General features: G+C 49.1%; 2 protein-coding genes across 4 annotated transcripts in view; one reads left to right on the forward strand and one right to left on the reverse strand.

Annotated features, from left to right (window-relative positions):
- Positions 1-12241, forward strand: part of LOC147083856 (uncharacterized) — a 131811-nt gene that overhangs the window by 53557 nt on the left and 66013 nt on the right. The gene's annotated exons all lie outside the window — the stretch shown is intronic.
- Positions 1868-12241, reverse strand: part of LOC147083857 (uncharacterized) — a 223731-nt gene continuing 213357 nt past the window's right edge. For both annotated transcript variants that reach the window (XM_085980098.1, XM_085980099.1), the window contains exon 3: positions 1868-3360. In XM_085980098.1, the coding sequence (XP_085836224.1) occupies positions 2216-3253 (1038 nt within the window). In that variant the 5' untranslated portion in view covers positions 3254-3360 and the 3' untranslated portion in view covers positions 1868-2215. The remainder of the gene's footprint in view (positions 3361-12241) is intronic.

Raw genomic sequence — 12241 nt, forward strand, 5'->3', positions numbered from 1 at the left:
TACAAAAGGTAAATCGTGCTTGATTAATCTGGAATTTTTTGAGGATGTAACTGGTAAAATAGATAAGGGAGAACCAGTGGATGTGGTGTATTTGGACTTTCAGAAGGCTTTCGATAAGGTCCCACATAAGAGATTAGCGTGCAAAATTGAGGCACATGGGATTGGGGGCAAGGTATTGACCTGGATAGAGAACTGGTTGGCGGACAGAAAGCAAAGAGTTGGAATAAACGGGTCGTTTTCCGAGTGGCAGGCAGTGACTAGTGGGGTACTGCAAGGATCGGTCCTTGGACCCCAGCTGTTCACAATATGTATTAATGATCTGGACGGGGGAATTGGATGTAATATCTCCAAATTTGCAGATGACACAAAGCTGAGTGGGAGGGTAAGCTGTGAGGAGGATGTCGTGAAACTCCAGTACGATTTGGACAGATTGGGTGATTGGGCAGAAACATGGCAAATGCACTATAATGTGGATAAATGTGAGGTTATCCACTTTAGTGGCAAAAACAGGAAGGCGGATTATTATTTGAATGGCAATAGATTGGGAGAAGGGGAAGTGCAAAGAGACCTGGGTGTTCTTGTGCACCAGTCGCTGAAGGTAAGCATGCAGGTGCAGCAGGCAGTTAAGAAGGCAAATGGTGTGTTGGTCTTCGTAGCAAGAGGGTTCGAGTACAGGAACAAGGATGTCTTGCTACAGTTGTACAGGGCCTTGGTGAGACCGCACCTTCAGTATTGTGTGCAGTTTTGGTCACCTTACCTGAGGAAGGACGTTCTTGCCATGGAAGGAGTGCAGCGAAGATTCACAAGGCTGATACCTGGGATGGCAGGAATGACGTATGAGGAGAGATTGTGTCGATTGGGATTATACTCACTGGAGTTTAGAAGAATGAGAGGGGATCTCATCGAAACCTATAAAATTCTGTCAGGTCTGGACAGAGTAGATGCAGGAAGGATTTTTATGATTGCCGGGGAGTCCAGAACCAGGGGTTATAGTCTAAGGATAAGGGGTAAGCCATTTAGGACTGAAATCAGGAGGAATTTCTTCACCCAGAGAGTGGTGAACCTGTGGAATTCTCTGCCACAGAGGGCGGTGGAGGCCAGTTCATTAAATATATTCAAAAAGAGTTGGATATATTTCTTAAGGCTAAAGGGATCAAGGGGTATGGGGAGAAGGCAGGGACAGGGTACTGAATTTGGATGATCAGCCATGATCTCATTGAATGGCGGAGCAGGCTCAAAGGGCCGAATGGCCTACTCCTGCTCCTATCTTCTATGTTTCCCCTTTATTCTTCGGGGTGCCGGCCACGATCTCTCAGCCCGGCGCCCCTCTTGATCCAACACCCCGTTCCCCAGTGGCCCAGCAGGGCCCCGGTGTGCGCAGTGCTAGGCCCCTCCCCTTTAATCAGGGAGGGAGGTCTGCTATAACATGGTGCTATGTGCCGACGGGTATGGCGACGTTACACAAAGCACCGTGAAATTCACTGGTAGCACCTCAAGAGGGAGGGGAGCGCTTCCAGTACCACCCCGCCTCCTGCCTGGGGCGCTACCACTGAATTTAATGCGCAGGGGCGCTAACTTTTTCAGGGTGCTAAAATTAGCCCCGGTGACATTAGCGACCCAAAGGGGGTGCCACCGAATTTCCCCCTAATAGTCTAAATGGGCTGGAGGAGCAGAGGGATCCAGGGATACAGATACACAAATCACTAAAAGTAGCAACACAGGTTAATAAGGCCATTAAATAAAAAGCACTGGGCTACATTCATAAAGGAGCCTCCAGTTCCATGTCTAGGAACTCTGAACCATGGCAGAGAGCAGCTGGGACACATTTCTCACACGCCTCGAGATTAACCCGCACGGCAACTTTGCTGTCAGTGAAGAGAGACGAGAAAGACCAAAGTGCCGTTTGCCCCTCTCAGTGTGGCCCTGAAGGACTGTGTCCAGGCTGGAGTTCTGTTCCCACCGTATGATCCTCCCCCAGATTGTCCTTTCTGAGCTCCAGCCAGGTGATGCTAAACACTCAGGTGGGCAAGAAGAAAATCTGCAACAATGTGTTTAACACAAAGCTGATTTATTTGACATCTATCCAGAATATTAAACTCCAGCCCAGTTCCCGGACTTATTAACATCAGCAGAAACAATCCCCACCTGTCAGAATGAACATGATTCAGTCCTGGATGTGATTAACAGCAGCAACAACAGAATCCAATCCCTGCAGTCACTTGTGAACTCGCTGGTGTGTCAGTAGGTTGGATGACTGAGTGAATCCCTTCCCACACTCAGGGCAGGTGAACGGCCTCTCCCCAGTGTGAACTCGCTGGTGTCTCAGCAGGTGGGATGACTGAGTGAATCCCTTCCCACACTCGGGGCAGGTGAACGGCTTCTCCCCAGTGTGAACTCGCTGGTGTGTCAGCAGGGTGGATGACTCAGTGAATCCCTTCCCACACTCGGGGCAGGTGAACGGCCTCTCCACAGTGTGAGTGCGCTGGTGTGTCAGCAGGTGGGATGAGCGAGTGAATCCCTTCCCACACACAGAGCAGGTGAACGGCTGCTCCCCAGTGTGAGTGCGCTGGTGTATAGTGAGCTCAGATGACTGCCTAAACCCAGTCCCGCAGTGAGAGCAGGTGAACGGCCTCTCCCCAGTGTGAGTGCACAGGTGTACAGTGAGGTCAGATGATCGCCTGAACCCAGTCCCGCAGTGAGAGCACCTGAACGGTCTCTCATCAGTGTGAACACGTTGATGGCGTATCAGTTCCCCGGACACTTTATAGCACTTCCCACAGTCCGAGCATTTAAAAGGTCTCTCATCAGTGTGAACTCGCTGGTGTATCAGCAGGGTGGATGAACGAGCGAATCCCTTCCCACACACGGAGCAGGTGAATGGCCTCTCCCCAGTATGAACTCGCTGGTGTGTCAGCAGGTGGGATGAGCGAGTGAATCCCTTCCCACACACGGAGCAGGTGAATGGCCTCTCCCCAGTGTGAACTCGCTGGTGTACAGTGAGGTCAGATGACTGCCCAAACCCAGTCCCGCAGTGCGAGCACCTGAACGGTCTCTCCCCAGTGTGAACACGTTGATGGTGTATCAGTGCCCCGGAACTTTTAAAGCACTTCCCACAGTCCGAGCAGTTAAAAGGTCTCTCATCAGTGTGAACTCGCTGGTGTCTCAGCAGGCGGGATGAATTAGTGAATCCCTTCCCACACTCGGAGCAGGTGAACGGCCTCTCCCCGATGTGAACGGTGCTTTTTGCTTCCATATTCAAAGGCCGATGATATTCAGTTCCTGATGAATCGAGTGACTGTCAGATCTTGACGTGATGTTTGGTTTGAGTTTCCTGTCTGCAAATCCTCCCCTTCTAATACCCTGTAAAATGAATTTAAAACGGAGCGTGAGAGAGAACCCACTAAAGAGGCAGGTTGTGAAATTGAGCTCAATGAATCTGGTTGTTTGTGGGGCCAGCACTAGAAAAAAGTGACCATGAAAGCTGCCGGATTGTCATAAAATCCCACTGGTTCACTAATGTCCCTCGCTGAAGGGAATCTGCCACCTGGTCTGGGCCTCTGGCCTCTATGGGAGGAGAGAGAGAGAGAGAGGTGGGAGTGGGAGGGGGTGAAGGAGACGGACTTTATACATCTGCAACTCGACCAGAACTTTGACAGAACCTCCAAAACCCGCAACCTCCAGCACCTAGAAGGACAAAGGCAGAAGGTGCATGGGAGCACCATCACCTCCAAGTTCTCCCAGTCACACACCATTCTGACTTGGACATATATCGCTGTTGCTACATCATCACTGGGTGAAAATCCTGGAACTCCTTACACAACAGCATTGTGGGAGTACCTTCACCACACGGACTGCAGCGGTTCAAGAAGGCGGCCCACCACCATCTTCTCAAGGGCAATTAGGGATGGGCAATAAATGCTGGCCTAGCCAGCCAGCGACGCCCACATCCCATCAGTGAATTTTTAAAAAAGTTGCCCACCATCACCTCAACGGGAAGATGGGAATTGGCAACATATTCTGGTCTTGCGAGCGACGCCCACATCCCAAGAATGAATTAAAACAAATCTGTATATGTAAAATGGATTAAAAGCCTCTACAGAAATATTTATTCCTAAAACAATACTCTTTTACATTGTAGGGACAGTGTCTGTGTAACAACCTAATCTCCCCCAGAATCCACCACCCTTGACTGTCACACATTGGAAATTGTTGGGTCCTCCTGGGCTCAGAAGTACTGGGGGTTAAACCCAGCAGCTTCTCCTCCATCTCCATTCCAGTTCAAACTGAAGCAACAAAAAGACCTACACAGGCGGCCAGGGACCTACCTTCCATCACCTGCAATAAAACTCTTCCCCACAGCTGTTGACTAATGGTGGCCGCAGCACCCACAATCACCGCGCCCCAGAAACCACTCTATCCAATGCGCTGATTTCCCCGCTGAGAGTGCACATGCTCTCCGGGGCCACGGGCCATTCTGGGAGCCTGGCTCCTGTCCTTTGTCCCGAGTTGGACTTGGTGGAACCGGCTGCAGAAACCGGGAAGCGGCGGCTCGGATGGGGGAGGCGCTGCACCCTGGGTTTCCTGGTGCTGGGGCCCGGCCGCTCTGATTCTGATTGAGTTTTTTGATGAGGTAACAGAGAGGGTTGATGAGGGCAATGCGGTTAACGTGGTGTACATGGATTTCCAAAAGGCGTTCGACAAAGAGCCACATACTAGGCTTACCAGCAAAGTTGATACCCATGGAATAATAGGGACAGTGGCAGCATGGATACGAAATTGGCAAAGTGACAGGAAACAGTGAGTAGTGGTGAACGGTTGTTTTTCGGACTGGAGGAAAGTATACAGTGGTGTTCCCCAGGGGTCGGTACTAGGGCCACTGCTTTTCTTGATATATATTAATGACTTTGACTTGGGTGTACAGGGCACAGTTTCAAAATATGCAGATGACACAAATCTTGGAAGTATAGTGAACAGTGAGGAGGATAGTGATAGACTTCAAGAGGACATAGACAGGCTGGTGGAATGGGCGGACACATGGGAGATGAAATTTAACGCAGAAAAGTGCGAACTGATATATTTTGGTAGGAAGAATGAGGAGAGGCAATATAAACTAAAGGGTATAAGTCTAAAGTGGGTGCATGAACAGAGAGACCTGGGGGTATGTGTACACAAATCATTGAAGGTGGCAGGGCAGGTTGAGAAAGTGGTTAAAAAAGCTTACGGGATCCTGGGCTTAATAAATAGAGGTATAGAGTACAAAAGCAAGGAGGTTATGATGAACCTTTATAAAACACTGGTTCGGCCTCAACTGGAGTATTGTGTCCAATTCTGGGCACCGCACTTTGGGAAGGATGTGAAGGCCTCAGAGAGGGTGCAGAAAAGATTTACAAGAATGGTTCCAGGGATGAGGGACTTCAGTTACGTGGATAGACTCGAGAAGTTGGGGTTGTTCTCCTTCGAGTAGAGAAGGTTGAGAGGAAATTTGATAGAGGTGCTCAAAATGATGAGGGTTCTGGACAGAGTAGATAGAAACTGTTCACATTGGCAGAACGGTCGCGAACCAGAGGACACAGATTTAAGGTGATTGGCAGAAGAACCAAAGGCGACATGAGGAAAAACTTTTTTACTCAGTGAATGGTTAGGATCTGGAATGCACTGCCTGAAAGAGTGGTGGAGGCAGATTCAATCACAGCTTTCAAAAGGGAATTGGATAAATGCCTGAAGTAAAGAAATGTGCAGGGTTACGGGGAAAGGGCGGGGAGTGGGACTCGCTGAAGTGGTCTTGCAGAGAGCCGGCACGGGCTCGACGGGCTGAATGGCCTCCTTCTGTGCTGTAACCATTCTATGATTCTATAAAATATTAGAAAGTTTGTTCCACAGAAGCACGAGGTTTATCTGCTTTTATTGATGAATTTAAAAAGTCTCTATTAAAACCTGAGCCAGTGTGTTGTGAGCCAAAGAGCCTTGTGTCCAATGCGGGGAATAAAGGCCCACAGCCTCCCCTGGCCCCGGGCCCTGAACAAGGGACTGGAGAAACTCACTGCCCTGCGGATCAGACAATCAGCCGGCGCAAGTCCCGCCCCTCAGGCTCCCCGATTGGTTGGAGGACCCGCCGCCGGCTCGCTCCTCCAGCCCCGCCCCGCTCGCTCCCTATTGGTCAGAAGCTCCCGTCAATCAGGCCCTGAGCTGGGTCACGTGTCCCCGAGGAGGTCACGTGCGCCGTCCAACTGACGCCGCTTGGTCCGGGGCCTCGCCGACTCTCAGGTTTTTCTATTTCTCTTTGTTCTTTCCCGATCCACCCCTCCCCCCGCACCCCGCACGAATCTCCACCCAATCGGACCGGAGAAAACTCACTTTGCGTCACCGATCGCGACTCTGGACCTGACACCAAGGGCTTTCCCCGGAATGTCCCGCGCTGACTCCGTCCGGCAGGATCCGAGTGCGCAGGTGCAGCTCTGAATGGGGGAGGGGGCTGGTCTCCTCTGGGCATGCGCGGTTGTTGCCCTTGGTGACCGGGAGGGGTCACTGTGCTGGACTCGGCCCAAACCGCTGCTCCCTGTGCGCATGCGTGGACTCTCGGCTGTCAATCAACCATCAGCCAGTAGAGGTCGCTGGTGAGACCAGTGAAGAAAGAAACACTTGCATTTCTATAGCGCCTTTCAACACCACCGGACGTCCCAAAGTGCTTTACAGCCAATGAAGTACTTTTGAAGTGTAGTCACTGTTGTAATGTAAGAAATGCGGCAGTCAAATAGCGCACAGCAAGCTCCCACAAACAGCAATGTGATAATGACCAGATAATCTATCTTTTTGTTAACTCTGTTTCTCTCTCTACGGATGTTGCCTGGCCTGCTGAGTGTTTCCAGCATTTCCTGTTGTTATTTCAGATTTCCAGCATCCGCAGTATTTTGCTATTATCCTTTTGTTCCATTGATTGAGGGATAAACATTGGCTCGGACACCGGGGATATTTCCCCTGCTCTTTCCCACATTACAACAGTGATTACACCTCAAACGTACTTCATTGGCTGTAAAGCACTTCAAGACGTCTGCTGGTCATGAAAGCACTATATAAATACAAGTCTTTCTTTCTCAAAATTGTGCCATGGGATCTTTTACATCCACCTGAGAGAGCAGACAGGGCCTCAGTTTAATGTCTCATCCGAAAGACGCCACCTCTGACAGTGCCTCAGTACTGCACTGGAGTGTCAGCCTGAATTTTTGTGCTCAAGTCTCTGGAGTGGGACTTGAACCCACAACCTTATGCCTCAGAGGCAAGAGTGCTACCATAGAGTCATAGATTTATACAGCACAGAAAGGGGCCCTTCGGCCCATCGTGCCCGCGCCGGCCACCAAGCCCTGTCTATTCTAATCCCATTTTCCAGCACTTGGTCCGTAGCCTTGCATGCTATGGCGTTTCAAGTGCTCATCTAAATGCTTCTTGAATGTTGTGAGGGTTCCTGCCTCTACCACCCTTGCAGGCAGTGAGTTCCAGATTCCAACCACCCTCTGGGTGAAAAAGTTTTTCCTCAAATCCCCTCTAAACCTCCTGCCCCTTACCTTGAATCTATGCCCCTTGTTATTGACCCCTCTACTAAGGGGAAAAGTTCCTTTCTATCTACCCTATCTATGCCCCTCATAATTTTGTACACCTCAATCAGGTCCCCCCTCAGCCTTCCCTGCTCTAAGGAAAACAACCCCAGCCTGTCCAGTCTCTCTTCATAGCTGAAGCGCTCCAGCCCAGGTAACACCCTGGTGAATCTCCTCGGCACCCTCTCCAATGCAATCACATCCTTCCTATAGTGTGGCGACCAGAACTGCAAACAGTATTCCAGCTGTGGCCTAACTAGCGTTTTGTACAGCTCCATCATAACCTCCCTGCTCTTATATTCTATGCCTCGGCTAATGAAGGCAAGTATCCTATATGCCTTCTTAACCACCCTATCTAGCTGTCCTGCTGCTCTCAGGGATCTGTGTACATGCACACCAAGGTCCCGCTGATCCTCTGTCCTTCCTAGGGTCCTACCATTCATTGTGTATTCCCTTGTTAGTCCTCCCAAAATGCATCACCTCACACTTTTCAGGGTTAAATTCCATTTGCCACTGTGCTGCCCATCTAACCAACCCGTCTATATTCTCCTGTAGCCTGAGGCTTCCCAACTCGCTATTTACCACTCCACCAATTTTCGTGTCATCAGCGAACTTACTGATCATACCTCCTACATTCATATCTAAATCATTAATGTACACTACAAGCAGCAAAGGACCCAGCACCGATCCCTGCGGTACACCACTGGACACAGGCTTCCAGTCACAAAAACAACCTTTGACCATCACCCTCTGCCTCCTGCCACTAAGCCAATTTTAGATCCAATGTGCCAAATTGCCCTGGATCCCATGGGCTCTTACCTTCTTGACCAGTCTCCCATGTGGGACTTTGTCAAAAGCCTTACTGAAGTCCATGTAGACTACTTCAACTGCACTACCCTCATGCACACACCTAGTCACCCCCTCTCAAAATTCAATCAAATTGGTTAGACATGATCTCCCCCTGACAAAGCCATGCTGACTATCCTTGATTAATCCTTGCCTCTCCAAGTGGAGACTAATTCTGTCCCTCAGAATTTTTTCCAATAATTTCCCTACCACTGATGTTAGGCTCACTGGCCTGTAATGCCCTGGTTTATCCCTACTACTACCCTTCTTGAATAATGGTACTACGTTAGCTGTTCTCCAGTCCTCTGGCACCTCCCCTGTGGCCAGAGAGGTTCTGAAAATTTGTGTCAGAGCCCCTGCAATCTCCTCCCTTGCCTCTCACAGCAGCCTGGGATACATCTCATCTGGGCCTGGGGGTTTATCCACTTTTAAGCCCGCTAAAACCACGAGTACCTCCTCCCTCTCAATACTAATTTGTTCAAGTATATCACAATCCCCCTGCCTGATTTCTATGCCTGCATCGTCCTTCTCCATAGTGAACACAGATGCAAAATATTAATTTAAAACCTCACCTACATCTTCTGGCTCTACACACAGATTGCCACTTTGGTCCCTAATGGGCTCTACTCTTTCCCTGGTTTTCCTCTTGCCTTTAATATACTAATAAAACACCGTGGGATTTTCCTTTATTTTGCCTGCCAGTGTTTTTTCATGACCCCTCTTCGTTCTCCTAATTTCTTTTTTAAGTACCCCCCTGCACTTTCTATACTCCTCTAGGGCTTCCACTGTTCTTAGTCCTTTGTATCTGCCAAAAGCCTCCCTTTTTTCCCTAAACCATTCTTGTATGTCCCTTGACATCCAGGGCTCCCTGGGCTTGTTGGTCCCACCCTTGACCTTTACAGGAACATGCTGGCGTTGTACTCTCTCTCTTTCCTTTCTGAAAGACTCCCACTGCTCTGGTGTGGATTTTCCGACAAGTAGCTGATCCCAGTCCACTTTGGCCAGATCCTGCCTTATCATATTAAAATCGTCCTTCCCCCAATTTAGAACCTTTATTTCCGGTCCATCTTTGTCCTTTTCCATGACTACTTTAAATCTCACCGAATTATGGTCACTGTCACCGAATTATGGTCACGGTCACCGAATTATGGTCACTGTTGTGGTGTATGTAACCTGTTCCACCTTAAGAGAACTTAAGCCTGTTCCACCTTAAGAGATGTACTACTTTCTCTGGCTGCTGTATACGTAATACCGGTGGTGACCACCGGTATATAAGTACTGTGTAGTGATATTGTATTCAGTATAGTCCCGACCTCCAACCAGTAAAGACCTGTTGAATTTACTCTTGTAGTCTGTGTAGTAATTATCACTATAACACACAGACTTAACAGGGGCGACGAGTCCGATTCTTACCCTGCGGCAGTTATTTCCACGGCGGCTTCGTCCACAGACAGGACGTCGAAGAGAGGTTTCCACCCTCATCACCCTACTGGAAGACACGTCGAGCGGCAGGCATCGCGAAACCGGAGTGCAGAAGACATCCTGACCTCGAAACCTCCATCAGCGACTGTCAGCTTTCTTCTTTCTACCTCGGTGGTGGGTAAGCCGGGCAGCGGCGCGACAGAAAGTCAACCGCGTTGGCTGTACAGACGGGGAGGGAAGACGGAGGAATAAGGGCGGTGAGATCGATCGCGACCGGAGATAAGGGCCGCATTCGGGCTAAAAGGCGCAGCGTCTGGGGAAACTGAAGGTGCGAGAGCCACGGTGAAGCGGAGACAGCGTCGGGGGACGGTTGAAGACCGCCAAGCGTGGGAAAACCGCCATTTTGTGGGCAGAGGACGACGACAAGAGCGGGAAGCCGCCATCTTGGATAACATAAAAATACAATAAATTGCAACGATGCCTAAACATGGGAACATTAATACCTTTGATAGTGACATCGAAGATTGGGCCATGTATGTAGAATGCATACAAAATTATTGTAAGGCAAATAAAATTCCTGATGCAGATAAAGCACTAACATTATTAAATTTAATGGGTGCGAAGACATACGGGCAATTGAAACACCTGTTATCACCAGATGAACCGGCGGATAAGACGTTCGATGAGATTGTTACTGTCCTGAAAAATCATCTAAACCCCACGCCGCTGATGCTAGCGGAACGATTTAAATTTTATGACAGAAGGCAGCTGCAGAATGAAAGCAATGCTGAATATTTGATGGAATTACGTAAGCTAGTAAAATATTGTCAGTTTGGAACGGGACTGACAGAGGCACTACGAGATAAATTTGTGTGTGGTTTATTTAAACAGGATACACAAAAGCGACTGCTCGAGGAGAATGAGCTGACGCTTGAGAAGGCAGTCACTATGGCAGCAGCACACGAAGCTGCAGCGAGAGGCACGGCAGTAATGCAGCTACGGTCACCGGAACTCGGCACAAACAAATTGGGTTTGAGTTCTGTCAAATGTTATCGTTGTGGAAAGACAACGCACGATCAGAACCAGTGTTGGTTTAAAAACCAAGAATGCAGAACGTGTGGCAGGCTTGGCCACATAGCTAAAGTATGCCGGTCAGGAAAGAAGACCAGCAACAAAAAGTCACCGCAAGGAAAATACGCAAAGGTACACAAGGTGACAAAGAACAGTTTGACCGAACAGAAGTCAGATTCAGACGCTAGCAGTAATGAACTGGATAGCTTAAGAGTACACAACGTTGGTAAGGATGCAGATCTCCAAACAATTTGGGTCACTCTTCAGATAGCAGGAGTCCAAGTAAAAATGGAATTGGACACTGGATCGGCATTGACGGTCATGAATAAGAAAGATTACAGAAGGTTATTCCAACATATTCCCCTACAGGATACGGAGATTATATTGAAAACATACACGGGGCAAAGAGTGTACCCCATCGGAAAAATAGAGGTAGAAGTGGTCCACAAGGGCGAAGAAAGCCAAGTAATGGACTTATATGTGCTACCTGAAGGAGGTCCACCACTACTAGGACGGGAGTGGATTAGGAAAATGAATATGGACTGGCACTCCTTGAAGGCACTAACGGTAGATGCCGGGGAAACAGATGTCAAACCTAAACGATTGTCCAGAATATTGGATGATGCTAAAGAGGTGTTCCAGCAGGGACTGGGAACACTGAGAGGAACTACGGCAAACATCAAGATTGATGAACATGCGCAACCAAAATTTTTTAAAGCCAGACCGGTACCCTATGCAATACGACCTACTGTTGAAGCGGAACTGGAAGCACTAGAACGTTCAGGTGTACTGTCTAAGGTAGATTGGAGTGAGTGGGCTACGCCCATTGTTCCCGTTATGAAATGTCCTGCGAGCAACAAGCCAGGAGATCCAGGGAAGGTTCGCATCTGTGGAGATTTCAAAATCACCGTTAATCCGGTGCTTCACACGGTGCAGTATCCGCTTCCATGGATTGAGGATATTTTCGCTTCCTTGTCTGGCGGGAAACACTTCACCAAGATAGACCTGGCGCAGGCGTACTTGCATATGGAGGTTGAGGAAGAGTCATGCCAATACCTCACGATCAACACGCATCGAGGGTTGTACTGGTACAATAGGCTGGTTTTTGGAGTGGCATCGGCTCCAGCAATTTGGCAGAGGGCCATGGAGCAGGTATTACAGGGAATTCCAGGCACACAATGTTACCTGGACGATATTCTGATCACAGGTGATGGTGATGAACAACATCTCGCAAACTTGGAACTGGTGCTCAACAGACTGAAAGAGTATGGACTTAGAGTAAATCGGCAGAAATGTGAGTTCTTCCAGAAGCG

Source organism: Somniosus microcephalus, unplaced genomic scaffold (genome assembly GCF_052327205.1).
Source record: "Somniosus microcephalus isolate GS21.2 unplaced genomic scaffold, FLI_Smic_1.0 scaffold37, whole genome shotgun sequence".
Classification (NCBI taxonomy): domain Eukaryota; kingdom Metazoa; phylum Chordata; class Chondrichthyes; order Squaliformes; family Somniosidae; genus Somniosus; species Somniosus microcephalus.